This window comes from Lissotriton vulgaris, chromosome 6, assembly GCF_964263255.1.
Source record: "Lissotriton vulgaris chromosome 6, aLisVul1.2, whole genome shotgun sequence".
In the NCBI taxonomy this organism is placed as follows: Eukaryota; Metazoa; Chordata; class Amphibia; order Caudata; family Salamandridae; genus Lissotriton; species Lissotriton vulgaris.
Genome location: NC_141694.1, coordinates 830,636,899 through 830,659,479, shown reverse-complemented (window position 1 = coordinate 830,659,479; position 22,581 = coordinate 830,636,899). Strand labels below are relative to the sequence as shown.

The window sequence follows — 22,581 nt, the reverse complement described above, 5'->3', positions numbered from 1 at the left end:
CTTTGAAGACTATTGAATTTAGCTGAACAGATTTTGGGCTGAATTCTCAAAAGGAGCAGTAGAAGTACAGAGACTGCAGATGCACAATTGTTTTATTTACACCACCAAGGAGTAGTACAGCTGGAAAGCTGCAAGAAACGCCGATTTCCATGTGTATTAAGGAGTGAGCCATGTGATTTTTAGGCATGGCTTGACCCCTCAGCTGTCTGCTTAGCCTATTGTTACCAATGTTTTAAAATATATACAGAGTGGGCAGCGGCGTAGCGTGGGTTGCCATTCTGGTCCGATTATTGTGCATTATAATTTATAAATATTTCAATTTTTTAAGTAGACCTTTTAAAGTGCTAAATTTGATTATGCAGCAAGGAAAACAGAAAAACAGATTTTAAGTAACTAGTTTTAAGCCAGAAACATCTCCAAATGTTCTTTGAACGTCCGGGGGTCTCGGTGGAAGTGGAAAGGTGTTCTCCCACTATGACTGTACAACTTGGATGTGCCTAAGGGATACACCAGGCTACTCAATGTGGCCACTTATCCAGTATGAAACTAAGCTTAATGTTTGTCCTATCAAGCCTCTTCCGGGTTTTATGCTCAGACAGAATAGGACATCTATTTTTATGTTAAAATGGTCTGTTGACACATCCAGACAAGCGGGCGGTGTGGTTGAAAATTGACGCACTGTCATATGGTGGAAGCTCACAAACCACAAGGCTTGATTTTTCTCTTCCTTTTTTTATACACTTTTCTAATTTTATAATGCTTTTTCGGAGGCCTGAAGTAACCTCTACAGTATTTTGTAGAGCACTGGTTTTGTACAAAATTGTAGCATTTTCTTTGCTGAAACTATAGATATTCAAGTAGAGGTTTTGGAAGTGTAGCACACACATTTCTGCAAAAAGGGAAGGAAGTTCCTCACCAGTCGTTTGTTCGCCTAACTTCCTCTTCAGTTTGTCTGGTTGTGCTACTTGGTTTTGTAAACTTGTTTTAAATCTGTCTAAAACAAGAAACCAATTTGTTTGGGGAAAATAGGGCATGATGGATGACGGCTAAAATGTACATTTTAGATTTTTATCCTACCGTAACTACTATTTAGAAACCCATTTGAACTGGTGGAGTCGTTCAATTCGGTGAATTAGCATGAGTGTACTCTTACACCGAAAGTACATAACCCTAAGTAGAAGACATTAAACTCCAACTGCGTATAAAACGTGAATGAGAATTGTTTTTTAAACTGTAAAATAAAGTGGGTAATATTAGATAATCTGCCAGAGGGTGGGGGAAAGCAAGCTTTTAGGTTGGTTTTAAACCTAAAGTGCTACTTAGCAGTTTTCCTATTGCAGAGGTTGTATATGATTGCATTGAAACAGGATTTCATGGAATACTTTTACTGAGAAACCATTTTGCCTAAAGTGTTTAATAGAAATTTGCATGATGAATGAGATTTACCATTTAACAGAAAAAAATTCCTAAAATGCCTTTTTTCAGTATTGACTTTTGCATACTTATTAACTTTGAAAAACAGTTCTTTATTCTCTCATAGACCCTTTATCCACACACCTCCTGTCTTTCTATATCCGTCATCCGTTTGGTTTAGACACACATCTTCACCCACCCTCACTCGCCCTCTCACCCTCACTCACCCTCTCACCCTCACACACCCTCTCACCCTCACACCCCCTCTCACCCTCACACCCCCTCACCCATCCTCACCCCCCCTCACCCATCCTCACCCTCACCCTTGCACAGCCTCACACACCCTCACACCCTTACACCCCCTCACCCACCCTCACGTAAATACAACACATATTGCATTACAAATGCTATAGGTGTCACATTTGCGTAAGTTATAACTAGTGGCATTGTAAATGACAACGCGTTTAATTTCGCTGTTTTCACACAACATAAATAAAAAAAATGTCATTTACAATACCAATAGCTCAAACTTTCCTAATGCGAGACCTATTGCATTGCAAATGCTTGTTTCTCCTTGTTGGCCTCTGAAGTTTGACATCTGCTGTAGTCTGTTAAGTAGGTCTCTGCTGGTATCGGATTAGGTATTTCACTGCATGGCTAGTACAGTTTCTCTTATCAGGGGCACAGCCTGATATTGTGTTAGGTCATAGTGTGTGTACACTCTGGGGGAGACCCCTTCTTCTCTTCTTCTTTTATAGGAATCGGGATGTATCTATAGGGGAAGGGAATCTGGGTTACTCTGGGATCAAAGGTGGGGTTTCTCAGGCTAGAAGAGCTCCTATCCACCAAGAAAGGCATTTACCATCTTGGATTTTTCCGAAAATGGTCTGCAAGATATCCACTTTCATAAGACAAGCTTCACAGAGCTGGAATTTGATCACACTTTCATAAAAGCTGGGCACGTGAGAGTCAGCTAAGGATTACTTTAGGAGGTTCCTACAATGCTATGCTAACCAGTACACTTTAATAAGTGGCCGAGGGTCCTAATCTCCACCTGAATATATGTCTTTATTGACCTTTATTAGGATTGTTAACAACAAATCTGCACAAACAAATGAATCGTGGAGTTTGGGATTAATGTGTGATGCCTACAGCGTTCTTTAGAACTGCCCCCCCCCCCCCCCAACCCAAATTTGCCTGAAGCACATGTAACAGAGGAAGTTAGATGCCCACAATAGGATAATATATAGTTAACGTATGTGGGGTTAGTCAAGGTATTACATAGCTTGCGGTAGCCACTATGCAGGTACCCTGAAGTTGTCTGGGCTCATTAGAACCACTTCAACAATGCCGGTTGAAACAATTACTTGGTAAACTGACTTTAAATTATGTTTCCGAATAAGTGGAAATCTTGGACTTTTGCAGACATAAAGCTCCTTACCTGGCTGTACTCTTATGTTCCATGCGTTTCCATGCAACACCTTCTATTGTAACTAGTTTATCGTTCTCAAAGTGTTTCCCCCCAAAAACACACTTTTCTACAAGGAGTCTCTTACTCCCTCATAGCAGACAATGCACTGATTTTGTAAGGATCTTGTCATTCAACACAAACGTTTGTTTTTGTAGGACCTTAGGTAATGTAGAAAAAGTAATTAAATGTAGATGACTTTTCTGCAATGAAGAGTCTGTGAGTGGTATATAGTAGTGCTGCATGGCATGAGCATTAATATTACAGTACCAATTTGGTACATCACTTTTGAGTCACTATCATGTTAATTTTGTATTCTGTCTCTCCTCGCCATCTTAAAAGTTCAGTTTAGGGAGTGCGAGGTTCAGTAACATCTCTCCCACATCTTTCTAGTCTGCATCAGTTTGCTAATGCAACACAACTTTGCCAGGTAATGGGTGTTTGTTGAGTCCTTGCTTTAAAAAAAAATATATTTTTATTAAACACGCAGAACATGCTCCAAATGAACATCATACAGAGTCCTTGCTTTTTAACCATCAGACCTATGCCGTCTGCATAAACTGAATTTCATTTGTGAATTCAACTAATGTTAGTGGTCTGTGTTATGTGAAAGCTACTGATTTGTACTGAATATTGTAGTAATTTGTTGTTTCATATAGAGGTTTTGTTAAAACAAATTATTGATTGTGTGAAAAATCCTAATTTCCTTCTCAAATTGCTCTCACTTTCCCTAGGGGGTTCCATTTGCTATGTCAATTCCAGGGGGCCTTCAAGCTGGACACATGCTTGCTATCCATGGGACTGTTCCTGATAATGCTGACAGGTATTTTCTCAATGCACAGCGTTCGAAGACCAAATTTTCAATCATATTCTAGGAATTTGCAATATTACGCAAGAGTTTTTTAAATCATAGTAGAGTAGTCATCTTGTGCACCAGAACAAGCTTCGTGCCCCGTTTTGTAAAAAAGTAATCCATGTTTAATCAACTGCTAGTAAAATGTGGAAATCCTCACTTGTTTGCACAGGAATTCAAATGACATGTTCTGCACAAACAATGCACTTCCCGATCAACTTTAGCAAGTCAGCAAGGAAAAAAATATTTTTTTTATTTTGATACATGCTAATTTAGAGACATCATATGTAATTCCTAATTTTTCTTGGGAATATTTGGAATAGAAGGTATCCACCACACCTGATAAAAACTTTGCATCTTACGGCAATTGTATTTATCGAATGCAGTAAATGCCTCATGCCATTCTGTCCCACTAGTATTGGGTTTCTTATTATTGAGGAGAGTTTGGCATTCAATCTGCACAATTAAGTTTAGTTTTTATTGTAATTCTCTATAATTTGATTCCAAGTGCTTAGCTTCTGATTTGTGGATCTATTTGTTTGGACAACATGTTGGTATGTTGCTCTGCATGTTTAGTTGGTGCTTTCTTATTATTTGTATGTTTTGTTGTTACTTTTGGGCATTGGAAGCTCATTGACAAGTGTAAGTGTTCTGCAACTTCCATACATATGGTGTTTTGTGAGATGAAACATTCTGTATATGGCTGCATTGTATTACCATTTGTTTCAATGGTGTTGTCCAATTATGGGCACATGATAGTGCTGTTTGGGCTAAAGGGGTTTTCCTTAGTTGGGTAACTGGCTCCTCTTTTAAGTACCCTTGCCGACTGGTTGGCATTACATGTTTTACGTTTGGACAATGACTGCATGTGGAGTTGCTTGGGGAACATTCTAATTCGATTTTGAATAATTATCAGGAAGCCATGATTTCTAGGTGCTTTGAGAGGGTAGGTGTTACACTGTTTTGTTTAATAGAAATCGAGGTATGTCTTAATGAGAAGAACATTGGAAGGTATCACAATAATTCTGAGTGACATTTATGCTCTTAATTCTGTACCTATTCACATCTTTAACGAGGATATACAGGTGTTGACGCAGAATAAAAATGTGTTTGTGAGTGATTTGATTGTAGTACAAAATACTGTGTTAGGTGGATCAGTGCTCGCGTGGTAATACAGTGCCAACCCAAATAGTGCTTTGGGATTTGGTGCTTAAATTTACATAAACTGCGAAATTGGGGTCATGTGCAGGAAAGACATCATACTTTACTGTACATTATTTTTGATGAATTAAGACAACTTAGATAGAATACATATGAATATATACGTTTTTGGAAGGTACTTGAAATAAGCGTCCGCTTCATCTCTGTCACTGGTCTGATTTTGCTAAATTTTAAAAGCTCCTCAAGACCTGGCTGTTTAGGCTGTGGCGGAAAATGTCAGGGCGTATGCTCACGCACACAGCAGCTGTTTTAAAATATTTTTTCAACATTCCAAGATGGACACCATGTACGCTGATGCACATATGTGGTGATGCACAAACTACCATTTTGCCATTTTTAATTTACTATCCCAGGTAGGACCATTTTAGAACGGTAAATGTAAAATCATTTTTTTAGAGTGCATAGGAGCACCATTGCAAAGCCAGTAGTTAGTCCCTCACCATTCAAAGGTGAGACTAACTGGCTCTGCCAATGCTTGTTCATATAGACTTCATAAAGTATTGTGGTTTTACTTTGGTCAGTGAATTATTTGATGATTATCATATTTTTCATTTGTTGTCAGGTTTGGACTTTTAATGCATCTGCGAACAATAAATAGAAAGTGTACCAACTCTTACCCAATAGTCTGTGTAGCTTTCAAGAACTATTTGGTAAGTGTTGTGCATCTGTACATGAGTTTTAACTGTTAGGATTGTTAATACTGTTAAATGTGATCCAGTTTCACACTCATCGTTGATCTATACTTATGGCAGAGAAGGACAGTTCAGTAGAAAAGTATCTATATGATACTAAGTAAATTTGACGAATCTCCACTTATGTTATGTTATATCCACTTGATAATGCGCACAAATAACATCTGAAAGTGTATCTCTGCGCTGCGCCAGCTCAGCAGCACCCTCCCCACAGCCTAAACAGCCTGGTCTCGAGGAGCTTTTTAAATTTGGTGAAATCAGAGCAGTGACAGAAATTAAACGGAGGTCCAAAAATGTATGTAGGCATATAAGATTAATCCTGTAAAGGCTGGTCATGATGGTACATTAAAAATCCATAAAGAGGTACTTCCCTTTCAAATCTCGCAGGCAGAGTTTTGCTAAAACATAACTCAAACAACACTAGATGGATCAACGCCGAACGTGACATGCAGGCAGGGGTCACTGTAACCTGTTTGTTCGTTTACTTTCAAACCGTTTTTAAAAGATATGTACTCTTACTTTAGACACTTTTAAAAGAGATGCATTGGGATTTTACGAATACAAAAGTAAGCAAACTGAAATTAATAGATTTATTTATAAAGTGTTATATAGCGCGTACATAAAGTGTTCTTTATCAGAGATTAGAGTGTACATAAGTTGAATATGGAGGCACAATATGTACTAAAGTGATTTGTAAGCACATCAATTGGTAAAACATTGTCAATTCGCACTGTAAACTTCTACGTTTGTATTCCACAAACAGAGTCTCTTATCTTCACCTGTTCTGGTCAGTGATCCAAGTTTGTTTATATTCAGGATTTGTTGTTTTGCCTTTAATGGGCTTCTATGTAACTATGAATGCTGCCCTGGTGATAATTGACACTGAAATCATACATCAAATTTTCAAAAACACTTTATTCGGATAACATTATATCCATAAAAGCACAACACAACAACAGATTTAAAAATATAACAATATAAAAAGAGAGTCATAATAAAAACATTAGTAGCATACAATGTACAATAGTCTTTAAATTCATGGAAATTCATTAATGGGTAAAACTCACGGATTAAACATAATTTGGAGTGCGCGAACTGCAATTCTCAAGAAAGTGCTTGTGCAAAAGACCAGTTCTTCATCATCCAGAGTAAGTAGCCTCTAACAGGCGTTTTCCAAAGTGATGGGCTTATGCTTTTTAAAATACGGAGTTAAAAGCCACTTGATATACTTTAAATAGTAATTACAGAAGAACAGGAAATGTAAGGTAGACTGACCACGCTGGCCATCACAAGGACAAAGTAAAGGGTCAAGGTCAGAGTGGTGGCCAAGAGGAAAACATAATGCAAATTTAATTAGGCAAAACAAAAGGCTCCTCTCCCAATGGCTCTTAGGCAGGGTAATGTAGTTAGCCAGCGGGTGTACAGAGTTTTCAATAGCCATGTAGCTAAGGACAAGAGATTTTTTAGATTCCTTTACAATCCTTTCAGCTCTATATAGCAAATAGAGGGCACTCCTGAGCTCATTTTGTTTGAAGTAATTGCTGTGCTGGGATCTAAGAATATTCTTCCCTTGTTAACGCTACATAGGCTCTGGTACACCCCTGACAGCCATGGAATGTCCTTCCCTTTCACACATCCCATACAATCACTAATGATCTCTCTCGTTAGGGATGCGGCCGGGTTTTTCCAACCCGATAGCCAAAAAAGGGCAGGGCAGGCCCTGATGAAATCTTTAATAAACTTTACATCATTACAATGTATAGTACTGTAGTCTGGGTATTTTATTTCCAATGATAATTACTAAATGCTGCTTGTCCTTTGTGCTATTGGCACTGTAAATGCCAAAAGTTTAAATTCTCACAAATGCGAGACCTATTGAATTGCAAATATTGTTTGTTTCCAAGCGCCCATGCCGTACTTGCACTTAATAGAGACCACGTCCCTTTCTTTAGGGCGAGCCCTGTTAAGTGCAAGCGTGGCATGGGGCGCTTGGAAACATGCCACAAAAAATATTTGTAAAGAAATAGGTGTCATATATGAGAGAGTTTAAGCTGTTGTCATTTACAATGCCAATAGCTCAAACTCTTCTAAATGGGAGACCTATGGCATTCCAAAGAGCCATCCGCCATTGTCTCGGCTGCTTGGAAAGAGAAAGCGTGCTTGGTGCGCAGAATATTGCTGCAAAGCACTTCATGCCTGCAGTAAGATAAAACTCACTAAAGAAATAGTGCTTACAGACTAAATAACACAGACTGTGAAACAACAGAAGTAAAAGGGCCAGTCCTCATGGGAGGTTACAAATGAAGGCTAGGCGGAACTAAGGAGGGACTAACAAGCCGATTACCGAATCAGAAGCCAGCATTTACAAAGGACAAAACACAAGTCAATGAAAAATATGTGCAGAGAGTGGATGGAGCTTCAAGTGCATTCTCTAATACAGCATGCCCGCAGAGCAGGGCATGCTCTACCCAGGCTCGATCTGACCATTAAGATTGGAACCCATCGCAAGAGCAGCAGGCGGCAGTTTGTGTTCCCCCCTTTAGTCACACAGGGGCAAAAAGACAGAAGCAAAAAGTCACAAGAAATTGCCTACGTGCGAAAATGAAGTTGAAAATAAGGTAACCCAGCCAGGTCGACTCCGTGCGATGGTGGGCGAAGACTGGCCCTTTCTTGGCCAGGGCAAGCACCTGAGCGCATCCCGCGCCGCAGGTCTCGGGTACTGATAATATCGGTCTTGGCAACCCTCAGGTGTGAGCAATGAGGGCAGAGTCCAAAGGCATACTAGGGCATGTAGTCTCAACCCAGCAGCCCAGCAACAACACCAGCCTCACTCAAGCAGCACGTCCATTTCAAATTATTTATTTTTAGAATGATTGAGGCATGTTCTTTTTTTAGGATGGTGCTTTGGAATTTTTGGTAGCAGAACCTTCCTGCAGAATGTGTACAGTTCACGAATGACACTGCAGTGCCTTACTTCCATCTCTATTTAAAATACCATTGTGTGACTTTCTGGGCAAGTGGTTATTAACATGTTCTGAGATTCTTATATATTGATATATTGTGTTAGGATTTACTTCTAGAAGCTGCATTCAGTATTTCACGTCACAATTGAGATGCATTGGCAGTGCTGTGTACCGGTCTCTGGTGTGCCACCTAACATGATCATGCACAATGGAACAGCTGTGAGTAGGCCTTCAACTGGAAAAGGAAGGGGTGCTGTTATTGGGGCTACACTGGATGCATGTGAGAAGGAACAAGTACTAAAATAGCTGCGCTGCTGCTGGTCAGTCAGGATTTGATGCGTTGCCTGGTCAAGGTGTGCCATCAAGCTCTCTTTGGGCCTAAGGACTGGTATACAGTGGTGGCTCCTCCACTATGTCAGAGGAGCGTCACCCCCACTGATTTTAAGCAGTTCAAGTAATCATTTCATGCTTCGTGAAGTGTTCTACTGATTTGTGGGCGGGTTGGCCCACTCTTAAGTGCACAATGACTGTTTGGGCGGCCCAAACTAGTTATGCGCACTTTCCCCTTTCTTCTGCATTACAGCCTGCATGAAGAACAAGCCCATGCTCCCATTCCCTGGTTGAGCATCCAACCAGGACGCTCACAACCGAACACAATGCTGCATTGCAGAGTAGTGCTTGTTCAGAGGAGCCTGGGTTTCTGCAGCGTTGTAATTGGTTAGTGGGGCCTGGCTATGCTACCATCCGGAGAAGAGCGGGACCTGGAGCAAAGGTGAGTTTGTTTTATTTGTAAATATTTTAACAAAAAAATATGTGCAACCCTCCACCCCACACGACCCGCCCGCCCAACCACTGCGAACCATGCCGGGCGCGACTGCTCTTATAGCAGTGATGCTACAGGGGGAGATTGTGGTGTAGTGACTTTCTGGGCTCAGCTGTGTCACACTGTAAGTCATCACTGATGTTGCAATAAGACCATCATAGGCTGCTACCTTATGAAGCCACCATGTCTGGCAACAAGAGGTTGAAAAATTTCAATAAATGGCTTAAAAACTGACTTTTTCTACGGAGAAGTGAGCATCCAAAAGACAACACATCATTTTACCTGGCGCTTTGAACAACCTGGCACCAGAGCAGGAGTCTGTTTTTGCTGGACAGTCACTTGGGTGACGGGTGCATGGGAGATGACCAAAGCGTAAGTGAGCAGTGCAGCAGAGCAGAGAAATAAAGGTGAAGGGAAAAGTGCAGGGAAGAGTGCAGAGGGATAGAGAGTAGAAAGGGAGGCACAAACGAGAGAAACAACTGGATGCAAGATGTGCAAGAAAACAAACAGAGATGCAGAAGAGAGATGGATGATCGGGAGAAAAATAGGGCTTGTCCATGGGGTTATTCTCAGGCAAGATAAAAGCTGAAGCAAAAAATAACAGTTTTAAGCAAGTAAGGAACTTACTCTATGCTCTCTGGACAAGTGGTTGTATGGGCCCGACAAATATTTTTACTTAAAGCCCCACAAAAGTCTGTTATGCCCATGCTTGCAAATCAAGCAGCACTCTTGTTGACCAGGCAGGCTCAGAAAGGTTTGAGGAAGGAATTGGGCAGAGATCGGTTAATGGGTCTATAGTGACGACAGGTCTAGAGTGACGTCAGTTAAACCCAATCACTGCGCGGGTTCCACTCTGCTTCGGGCAAGTCGTCACTTGACATCACTATGTTTTACAGTTACTCAAACTATGTCAAAGGCCCCATCATTGCCTCACAGCTAGTACTCAACATTAAAACAGACACGACAAACTCCAGAGGCGTGGTGTTTTGTGGGCACTATTTTATATTTGTTATGAAGCACGGTGCCATTGCAGGGTTGTGACTTGCTAAAGACGTGCTACAGCTAGGCCCTTATCTCAGACCGAATGGAGGGTGGTGCCAGCTCTCCGGGGGCACAGGAGTGGTCAGCGAAGGGCAGCTGCGGCCTGAGAGCAGCCATAGAGGCTCTTGTCATGAGGAATCTGTGTCACTCTGCCATACTCTGGGGACACTCGACCTCCCAATCTTAGAGCCGTCCAGCATCCCCCTCCCATTGCAGACCCAAGCAAAAGCAAAGCAAAAGCTTTTCCATATGAGATTTTCATGTTACCTGCTGGTTTTTAAATCCTCAGGCAGGTTGTTAGAGAAAACCAGGGGGGCCCTGGTCCGGAAGCCACTGCGCAGAAGGGATTCTGAGAGGAGATGTCATCTCTCCATACAGGCTGAGGGCACCAGGGAGGTGCCCATAAATGGGCAAGTCATTTGGGCTGGAGGAGGCCTTATTCTTCCTCGCCTCCCCCACCCCTCTATCAAGTTATTCCTACCTGATGTGTCCTCTGCTAAATCCCCAAGCCGTAGCCCCTGCTGCTCCCTCTGATAACTCTTGCAAATCTTCTTAATGCGGAGATGCTAGTGTTTAATAAAGCTCTCATAGGAGAGATGGCAGGATAAGGCTGCCTCGTGAAAGGGACAGCTCGCTTACCACCTCCGCCTCACCAGCTCCAGCTCAATTCTTTCAACTAATGATAGACAATAAATCTTTTTCCCCCCTGAATTGAGGCAATTGCCTCAACCTCATAGCCGCTGTCCAAGAGATACCGACACTTCCTTCTGGGAAAATCGAAAATCGAAAATAAGTTAGAACAAGCAAGGATAGAGGCATCGTAGACGGTCTCGTGGAGCAGGCGGGGCTTTAGGTTTGGTTGGTTGGGGGAGAAACAGACACGAGGGAGACGGAGTGGGATTAAGAAGCGACGGGGTGGGTGGGTGATTGAGATAATGCCGGGTTTTCAAAAGCGGGCGGCTATACTGAATGCTGCTAGCAAACTAGAACAAGCATTTACAATGCAACGGTTTCGCCTTTTCAAAAGTTAGAGTTATTGGCATTGTAAATGACACATTTTTTATTTATGTGTTGGTTTTTAAAACAGATAAATAAATGGCATTGTCATTTACATTGCCAATAGCTTAATCTCTCGCAAGTGTGAGACCTATTTTACCCTACTGGACGAGCTTAGCAGACAGCAATTACTACCACACACACACACACCCAGAGCCACAGACACCCAGAGCTACACTTATTATGGGTGTGGGGCCTGCATCAGCCCCATTGGAGACCCAGGAAGAGTTAATCCTGGAAACGTTCTCATCCAAACGGGAGGCAGCGATGCTCGATATGATGACTGCGGCTTTAATAGGCAGAGAACTCTCTTGACCTTTCGGTGGCGATGGGGAAGTGAGGAACCCAACATGCAGGCGGGACGGGCAAGGTGGCCTACCCTGAAGTATGAGTGCGCTCAGCAAGTCACCTGTCCTCGTCGCCATTTGCTGTTTTGGCCACAGGATAACACACTGACACGCACCCTTAAAGATCTGTACGCTTACGGTCACAGCCTCTTTATTGACCTTATGACGCATTTCTGGCCCTTCTTACCCATACAGAATTTGAGGGGATACTCAGACTACATAAAAATACACTTCCCCATACTTGTGTTGCCAGTGCTGCACATTCACAACACACTACAATAACCGTTCCAGCTACTTCGTGTAGTAAACTCTGCAAAATACTCTGGTCTTCCACTGCTTCACATAACTCCAGTGGCACTGGTAATAGGTTAATTAGAGCTGGTTGTTTATGGGTATAATTTCTTAACAAATAAAGTACACAAATGGCGTGTTTGTTTATGAAAATAGCCGGAATTTGTTTGGACGTCAAAAGTACTGAAACAAAATATTTTCGTGCAATCATTATAAGTAGGCTCGTACTCACTTAAAAGTGGTGCCTTGGCTTGCACTCAGCTTCATGAATACCAACGCACTCGCTCACGAATGACCTCACCAGTCCTTTTTGCGTCACTCACCAGAGGACAGTTTTTTATTGCCTTGCGCCACTTCACTGCACTAAATACCTGGGAAGCCGCGTTGCTGGAAGACGAGAAGGCAGCAAATTGAAGCCGCGCGCTGGTCCTCGAGCGATCACACAGGCGCGCGCATTGATCATCATTGCGCACAGCACAGGAAGGAAGGCTAAAGGGCACACACGAGCGGGGCTTCGGAACTTTAAAACACTCTAATCACGTACTTTAATGGGATAATTATGCCAGCAGTGATCAAGAGCTGTAGGAGAGAAGGGGAGAGCTGCCTCGATGCAAGCGGACGAGTACCGCCTGTGGTTAATTAGCACGCATTTCTTGAAGCCATGTGGAAGCAGGCTATTCTTTTAATTTTAATGTAAGCAAATTATGAGGGGCAGTAGGATTTCAGCAAGTAAGTGGGTCACACAACATTGAAGATAAAGTGCTTGGGGTATCACATTTCAAGAAACGTTTAAAAGAAAAAACATGCGCATGGCTGAGCAGTCCCAAATTTCGAGGAAAGCGTGTGGGTAATAGTGAACAAGAGTGTGGGAATTGAAATATCATTCCTGGCCCCGGAACATCGAATTGTAAAAGGAGACGAGAGCGCGATGGAGGAGAGCTCGGGGCGTGTTTTTCGTGCTCTCCCCTTCGCATTGGCTGGAAGGTAAAATTCCAGCCAATGGGAAGAGGAGAGGGCGGGACTTAAAAAAGACACGGAAACGCCCCCGAATCGCGTTCCGACGGGGAAAGAGTGATTGACAGCCAATCTCTTCCAATGGCTAGCCTCCATTTATGGAGCTAGCCAATGGAAGACAGAGGCGGGACAAAGCCCCATATTGTAGGATCATAAGATTTCACCTGGGCGAGCACTGCTTCGCAGTGCTACAGCCAGGCGAAACCTAAAAAGGTGGGTGGGGGGAGCGTGTTACAGTGAAAGCAGGCGCCCCTGTTAAGGAGAAAGCAGGCGTTCGGGTTACAGTGAAAGTGGGCGCCCATGTTGTTAATTTAAAAACACATAAGATAAGATAAAGTGCGGCCGTGCGGTTTAAAAAAACACAAGTGGTTCCAGCTGAAGCGGCGCATTTCCTGCTTGCAGTAAGAGAAACTCAATAAAGAAAATAGTGCTTACAGACTAAATAACAGGTACCGTGTAACAACCGAAGTAAAATGGCCAGTCGCCATAGGAGGTTACAAATGAAGACAAGGCGATACTAAGGAGGGACTAACAAACCTATTTAGGAATCAAAAGCCAGCATTTACGAAGGACAATGATACAAGCCAATGACAAATATTGGCGGAGAGTGGGCAGGGCATCTAGTGCATACTCTAATACAGCATGCCTCGCAAGCTCGACCTAAAAAATACTAGCAGGTTTTTGTTATTTGAAATATACTCAAAAATAGAAATAGAGGACTATATTGATGGGTGGGTCCCCAAATGTTTTGGAAACCGAAAATTGTCTCTCAAAATCTAGATGTTACAAAAAAACAATCATTTTAGCTGCTTTATCCCTTTCTATGTTTGATGTGATGGCACTTGTGCCATTCATAACAGTCACTACACACAACCTACAAGAAAAGAGTGTGGAGTTTGTATCTATTTTGCAAACGTTTCAGAGCGAGAGATAAATATGTAAGCGTCATGTCTTAGGAATGGAGTTTGTCCTTCTCTCATGCTAATATAGATTTCTGTGTTTTTATTTGCCGTCCAGTGGTAGTGGTAAAAACTACGTTCATCACGCACAGACAGCACTTGGATACTACCATTTGCTGACAGGTGTGTGATTCATTTAAAAACCTGTTTGCAGATGGTTAAAAATAATTTTCAAAGCAAAGCTGTGTGTGTTACATCCCCCTTCTAATTATAATGATTTATGACATAGAAGCTAAACAAAAAACAAAAGTAGAAACAGATTGATAAGCACAGTCAGTGAATCAATTTCGGCAAACGGGAAAAACAGTACATTTGGTATGAAAGCAGGAATACGAAATTAAGGCATCATAAATATCAAATGTATGTTTAGCACGGTAAATAAATGAATGAGTGCAACCTTTTCTTCTATGTACTCATGTGGTGAAATGCTAATCTGCATTTAGTCTGAATTTACATTGTATGAAAGCAGGAACCCAACAAGCAGTAACACAGCAAATAGTTATGGCTTGAGTTTTGAGTTCTTGCAAAAACATTTTAAAAGACTGCTGCAGTATGAAACTAAACAATCAAGTTACTTACTTTTGGTAACACCTTATTTGGTAGACTCTATCTAGCCTCAGATTCCTTACCTTAGAATTATCTCGAGGCGTCAGAGTGAATCTGCAAATCTTTTTGAGCAGGACCCCACAGCGCGAGTAGAAAGCGTTGTTCGGCTCTGCGTGGTGTCCTCGGCATCATCCTTGCCAGAAGTGACATGAGCGGTGCCTACATAGGTGCCACCCCCACGCTCTGACGTCAGTTTCTTTTTGCCAGGAGTGTGAATCCACAAAGAACACTGATCACTGGTGTCATAAACTAGTGCACTGAAAGGGGGAACAGCCCTGTCCCAAGAAATCCATTTGCTGAATGGAGAGGATGGGTGTGTCAGTAAGGAATCTGCGGCTAGGTAAAGTCTACCAAATAAGGCATTACCAAAGGTAAGTAACTTGTTCATCTGATAGAGACTTATAGTCTCAGAATCCTTAATTTAGAATAGACACCCAAGCAATACCTACCCGGAGGTGGGTCTGCAAAACTATTTCATACAAAAAAGTCCAGCAGGACAAAATAGGCAAAGTGCCTGTCCTGGAGGACCTAATTATCCAGGCAGTAGAGCTTGGTGAATGTATGCATCGAGGACCATGTTGCTGCCTGGCAGATATCCAGAACCGAAACTCCACATGCTAATACAGAGGATGCAGCATTTGTGCTAGTGGAATGAGCACCAAGCCTTCTGGGGGTTGCTTTTTGGCCAATGCGTAGCAGATTTTAATGCACAGCACGATCTATCAGGAGAGGGTCTGTCTCTGCACAGACTTCCCTTTCTTGGCCCGGATATATCCAATGAAGAGTTGATCGTCCACCAGGAACAGTTTTGTGTAGTCAAGGTAGAACAGCAACGCTCTTTTTGGGTCCAGCCAATGGAGTCTCTCCACTTCCTTAGAGGGATGAGGCAGTCATAAAAGATGGGTAAAGTGATGGATTGGCCTACATGGAACTGGTTGACTACTTTTTGGTAAGTAGGATGGTAGAGTCCGGAGTACCAGTTTGTCAGGAAAAATTTCTGACTGTAACTCACAGACCCGCCGGGCAGTTGTAATTGTTACCAGAAAGGCCAACTTGCTTGTGAGAAGCCGAAGAGGACAAAAAGGAAGCAGCTGAAAGGGAGGGCACATAAAGAAAGCAAAAACAGGTTAAGGTTTAAGTGAGGCATAACAAAGGGAGCTGGTGGAAACATGTTGCAGAACTTGAAGGAACCTATTTACGTTAGGGGATTTAAAGAGAGAGGGCTGATCTGGCAGTCGCATAACAGCGGAAAGGGCAGATAGATAACCCTTCAAAATGCCAAAATCTGCAGGGACCTGCTGGGCCAGGGACAGCACAAACACAAGAACCTGAGAAAGGGGAGCAGATAGAGGATCATCCTGTTTCTGATCATACCATGCCACAAATTTCTTCCACCTGCCAGCGTTTCCTGTTTTGGTGAAGGGACGCCTAGCTGCCAAGACACCATTACAGTCTTTGGGCGGAAGGTCAAAAGCTAGCAATTGTCGTTGCTCAATCACCGCGCATGAAGGCATAGGGTTGACTCCTTTGGGTGGAGAACCCTCCCCTTATGCTGCAACAGAAGATCATCCCGAAGGGGCAGCCTGATTGGAAGACCTACATCCCCGCTCAACAGCTTTGGATGCCAAACCAGCCGAGCTCAGTCAGGAGCGACCAGGATAACTTGGGCCCGGTTTTTCCTAATTTTCTTGATAACTCTGGGCAGGAGTGGTATGGGCGTAAAGGCTTACAGGAGGCCTGAGCTCCATTTGAGACAAAAGCGTCTTCAAGTGAGAGCTGCCTTGGAAACTCCAGCATGCAAAACTGCTGACATTGTGCGTTCTCGCCGGTGGTGAACAGATCTAACCAAGGTGCTCCCCACTGCTGATGGAGATCTTGCACCACCTCCGGTTGGAGATGCCACTCGTGATCCCTGCTAGGCATCTTCGGGTGAGTTCATTTTCCCCCTGGCATTCAGAGAACCCCCAGGTGTTGAACAACTAGGGAAATGCCCTGACTTTCCAGCAATGTCCACGACCTCACCCACCCTGTTTGTTGCAGTACCACATGGAGGTGGTGTTGTCTGTGAACACCTGCGCTGGCCTTCCCTTGTTGGAGGGTAGAAAGGCTTTTCAATGCTAATCAGATCGCCCAAAGATCCATCCAGTTGATGTGAAGTCTGGATTCCGCCAGAGATCAAAGTCCTGATTTTCACCTCTCCCAGATGGCTGCCCCATCCCAGGAGTGACACATCTGTCACTACTACCAGATCTGGTTTGGGAAAGAAGAGTGGTCTGCCGCTGATCCAATCATGGTTTGTTAACCACTACTCAGTGGCGGCTCTGTCGCAGAGGAGCGTTCCCCCACTGAACAAACAGTAAACTAATATGATAATAACTATTGTTAATATCATTTTAGTTTTCCTTTGCAGTCAGTGGCTCTCGGGCGGGGCTGGGCACAGCCGGGGAGAGGAATATTTTGCACTCCTTAAGTGGGCATGACAGCTTGACTGGTCCTCGTGGGCCAGTCAAACGGTCCTGCACACTTTGCATCTTTCCCAACAGACTGCATTACGCAGCCTGGTGAGGAACATGCAAAGCTTCCCATTACCCATCTGAGCGCCGATCCTTGAAGCTCAGACCAATCACAACGCTGAAATGCAGTGTTGTGTGATTGGCTCTGCAGGCCGGGACTGCAGAAAGGAAGAAGACAGAGAACAGAGGAGAGGCAGTGGCCGGCCATTTCAGGTAAGCGTTTTCTTTACTTTTTCTGTGTCAGTCGACCCTCGTCCCCCTCTTCTCCCTCTCCCCCCGCCTCACCACCCTAATCCGGTAGCAGCCGCTACTGCCAATACTGCAGATATTTTGCTGTGCCCTTCGAGATCTGGAACCATTAGAAGAAATTCCCCTGATGCTGCTCCCACTGGAACTTCAGGTCCCACTGCGGAGCCCGTATTTGCAAGCAGGCATGTGTCACAAGCAGGATGCAGGAGGCCATGAGCCCCTGCAGCCTCAGAGTCAGTCTCACCGAAAACTAGGACAGAGGCTCAAACATCAGTGGTATAGCCTAAATAACCTGGATTCCTCATTCGTAAGGATAAGCTTGAAACTGCACTGTGCCCAAAACAGTTCTGATGAAAGAGAACGTCGGAGGAGTCAGATGTGACTTCAGCATGATTATAGTGAACCCTAGTGAGTGCAGGAGATCCGCCATAGTCTGGACGTGGGAGAGGATAGCCTGGAGCGAGCTCACCTTCAACAGCCAGTCATCAAGATAATGAAAAATTGGCACCCCGATCTCCGCAGATGAGCGTCAACGACTGCCATCACCCTGGTGAACACTCGGTTCTGGTAAAGCCAAATAGGAGAATAGTGGACTGAAAATGCTCCTGACCTACTGTGAACCGCGGGCAACATCTGTGAGCAGGCAGAACGGGGATGCGGAAATCTGCATCCTGCAAGTCCAATGGTACCATCCAGTCTCCCGGGTCCAGGGCAGACGGTACTTGAGCGAATATGAGCATTTTGATTTCCTCCTTTTACAGAAAGAAATTGAGAGGGCGCAGGTCTAGGATAGAGCAAAGGCCTCCGACCATCTTGGGTACCAGAAAGTAGCAGGAATAGCAACCATGATCTACTAAAAACAAAATTCCTTCTCCTGGGTTCAATAAGACATTAATGGTATTGGGATCCCAAAGGGGACGCATACATCAGTGTCGGGGATTTAGATGTTACAATGGTTACCAAATTTACAGATAGGTATATATAAGGCCTAACAGTACCATGGGAAACATGAAACAATAATAAAAGAGCATAGCAACCATGATCTACTTCTGCGGCCGATACCCTCTCTATTGGTCCCTTGGCCAAGAGAGCCGCCACTTCCTGGAAGAGAAAAGAAAGATGGTCCTCCATCTGCTTGTTGCAGTTGGGTGGCATAGATAAAGAGGTGGTCATGAAGGGGAGGGAGCCCCCCTTCGGACAGTCTGGAGAACCTAGCAGTCAAATGTTATCATCCTCCAGTGTAGCAGGTGATGGCGTATCCTACCCTCCCACTGGTTGCCCATGATCATCAGAAGGTGTTCTAAAGAGGTTTGGAGGCTGTGGCTGGCAGAGAGTGACGGACTGGCCCAAACTCTGGCTGCCTGACCTACTGGGTCTGTGGGTATCGCATCCTCGGCCACATAGGGGCTGGAAGCTTGTGTGCCATGGTGGCTGCTCAGGTAGAGTCATGGTTGGAAACTCTTCTGCGGCCACGAAAGGCAGACTGGGGTTGGCGAGAGGCCCTGGAATGGCACAAGGACCGGGCGTTGCTCTGCTATCCTTAAAGCACTCCAGTGCTGAGTCCACCTTGTCTCCTAAGAGACGGGAGCCATCGAAGGGCATGCCAATAAGCGAAGCCTGGACATCCCCTGAAAAGACAGTTGTCCTTAGCCAGGTGGGGTGCTGTAACCTCCCTGACGAAGAATCCACGGTGCCTAGCGAATCGGTTATGTCCATCCCACATCGGATTTTGAATTTAGCTGTGTCCCTCCCATCAGCCATAACTAGTGAGAGTATGGCCCGGGCCTCCTCTGGGACCATAGGCAGCACCTGTGCAACTGAATCCAAGAGTGAATGGGTTTAACAGCCCAAAAGGCACCTGGTGTTCACAGACCGCAGTGCCAGGCTGATGGAAGAATAGTAGTAAAGTAAACTGCTGACAAGCGAGTCATTTAAGCAAAAGTAATCCAAAGTATTTAAAATAATTTGGATGCCCTACAAGTGACATCAAACATTAAATTGTATCATTTATGGAGCAATTTTTAAGTGGAATTAAACCAAAAAAAGTTATACAAGACAGGCACATTAAAGTGATATAATCAAATGAAACATGTATCAATCAACTGAAAAAAGGGGGTTCAAAACAAGCAATATGAAAATATACTTTGACAATGTATTATCCTGTTACAACTACACAATTCCATGATTTCATCTGTCGGTGCATTGGAAACCCACTCTCAAACAAAACAATGTAGATGTCCGTCTTTCTTCAAGACACAATTCCACATTGACAGTGAAAATCGAAAATGAACCAAAGAGATGGGCTTGTTGTCGACGTTTCAGTTTCAAGTGTTATCAGTCCTTGAGACCATCTTTAGGACCAGTAATAATTTTGCGGGTATACATTAATGACCCTGTTTGAACTGTTAACTTCACAACTGAAGAATTCAATGTGAATTTAAATTCTCTTATAGATTAATCACTTAAAAGCACTTCAATAGTAGGTAACTTTCAAATGCAGAATCAATCATTAACCAGTTATCTTATGTGTGATGGGAACTGGCATGTTATACTCTCTGGCAGGCTGGTGGATGAAAATAGTTTTTGTCCAGGTTCTCCAGCCTTTTGGATTCCCTATCCGGTGGGATGGTAGGGAATGTGCCAGGATTTACATGGGCAGTGGAGGCTTGGACCACCAAGCTCTCTGGGGTAGGGTGTTGAGTGAGGAAATTGGGGTCCCTTGTGGAGGGCGATGGCAGTGGGCAATTGTCCTGTTCACAGGAGCCCCTGTGTAGGGATTGGACCAAGCCCTACGAAGGAAGTCCGAGAGGGCTTCATTAAACGGGGGATGCTTTTCTGAGGGGGTGGTTCCCTGTTGAAGCACCTCTGTCAAGACGTTAGTCTTGACTACCACTGAGGGCTGGTTTTGGTCCAAGACCTCGGCAGCTCTCCTCTCCATGATTGCAAATGAGGCTCCCTCCTCCGTAATCATGGTAGGAGGAGAGTCCAAGCCAGTATCTGGTGAGGTAGCCTGTCCACTGGCTTTGCCAATTCCTCACTCCAAGAGTCCTCATTGGGGTTTAGGAGGGAATGGCTCCAGTTGTGACCTGTTTCGGCATCGACGACGTCCATGTAGCTCCATGTCGGAGTCGGGGATGAGAATGGGGGCAGAACCTGGAGCGTCAACAGTAGGCTTTTTGTGACCGACCCCGGCACCCTGCTCTAGACCGGGATTTAGAGCGTTGCATGTCAATTGGCGAGGAGTTTGAGGGATTCCTCCCTCAAGGCCGTAGGGTGCATGGTGAGACAATCAACACATGTCTTGCCATTGTGGTTGCACTCAAGACACCAGAGACAGAATATGTTCGGCTTTGTCACCGACATCTGTCAGTGACTGGGGCCGCAGAGCTTGAATCCAACCTTCCTCATTGGCCTCCCTGCTACACCAGGAGACTAGTGACCATATGTACGAATATATTTTCCATTAGACACAGAACGGGTGAAACCCTTTGATAAATCTGGCCTTAAGTCTCAAAAATCTTGAGCGAAAGAGTCAAAAAAAGGTCAGCCAAAAAGTGATTGACTGAAGCTCTTCTACTGATCTGCGTCGACTGGCCTGGAAAAAAAGAATTGACATCAGTGTGCTGAGGAGGCACCTATTTAGGCTCTGTGCACATCAACCCCAGCGTGGCTGATGCTACTGATGCCACATGGGGCTGATTGGCGCTGCGGCATGCAGAGGTACTGCTTGAAAAAATTCAAAATCCGGTCTCACGCCTGAGGATATTTCTGAGGCTAGAAGTCTCTATCAGATACAAATTGTTTTTTTCTGTATACAGTGTATCTGTGAGATAAATAATTTAATATGTGACAATTCAGAGTACTTTTGAGGTGTGAAATAATCACTCGTGCATTCTAGTTTCATCACACAATGGGAGAGGGAACGATTTCCTAAACAGCCAATAGCAAGAGGTGGAGAGAAATAATCCCATATGGGACCCAGAGCCCTCGTCCTATATATTTTTAGGGTTCGGCCTACGTCCCACGAAGTGGGCGTGGCTTAAGAGTCCTTTTCTGAGCGGTTCGAGAATTGTACCTACCGAATTCCTGAAACCTCGTGATTTTTGCTGGTTTTTGTTGCCAGCTGCATGGCAATTGGGCCTCGCATGGCTGTCTTTTTAGAAGACAGCACGCAATAGGCCATAGGCTGTAGAGTTGCTCCGCTTCCTGCATATTCCGTGCGGACACGAGCAGCAGAAGGCCATATTTCATCAATTACCAGCTGTCAGGGGCCGCTGTAATTGAAGCCAGATGGTCGGCGCACATTCACGACTTTCCAGTTACTTTTTTTCAGCTGTGTGTGCGCGCATGCTGGCTCCCTGCCAAAGCTTGTTTAATAAGTTTGCGCTAGACCGAGAGCAGGGAGGAAACCCAACAATGATCCCATTTTCAATTGCAGCAGCCAAAATAAATATCACATCTTCCTGTGCTGTAGTTTTTTGTTAAGGTTCATTAGAGCGGGACTTATGGCAAGAGATAGAGCCAGACAGACTGCTCTGCAGGCAGCAGACAGGAAGCTGCTGTAATTCTCGCTCAGAGCAGCACCACACCACCCCAGCTATGACTTTGAGGAACTAGCTGCAGAGGAGGACGATGCAGAGCAAGAACAGCGGAACGGAAACAGCACATCACGGCACTCGCCTGTGAGAGCGGTGTCCAACAATCTGAGTGTGGCGAAACAGACAACTAAGCTTTGTTTGATCTAAAAAAAATACATGATATTGAACTGTGCGAAGCATTTATTGATTCCGCCCTTACCTTGAGCCTCGATAACACACCAAACAGGCATTTTTAGCTCCACGTCATATAACATACACAGAAGTTTTGTCATACCCCTTGTGAGCATTTTTACATAACCACCCTCTAAGATTACTGAATCAATCACTCAGTCATCTCAAAAAGCACTGGAAAAGACAAAACGCCTGTATTTTCAATGGTGATAATCTTCTGGGGGATGAACAGCTGCTATGTGTATTGTTGTGTGATATACTATGTGTACGGGGGTTGCTGTGAGTCTTAGGTTCGATTGATAT

General features: G+C 44.1%; 1 protein-coding gene across 1 annotated transcript in view; it reads left to right on the top strand.

The window, feature by feature from the left end:
• LGALS8 (galectin 8) overlaps window positions 1-22,581 on the top strand; it is a 273,575-nt gene that overhangs the window by 61,952 nt on the left and 189,042 nt on the right. The window contains exon 3 of the mRNA XM_086926860.1: window positions 3,616-3,704. Coding sequence (XP_086782986.1) covers window positions 3,616-3,704 — 89 coding nt within the window. The remainder of the gene's footprint in view (window positions 1-3,615; window positions 3,705-22,581) is intronic.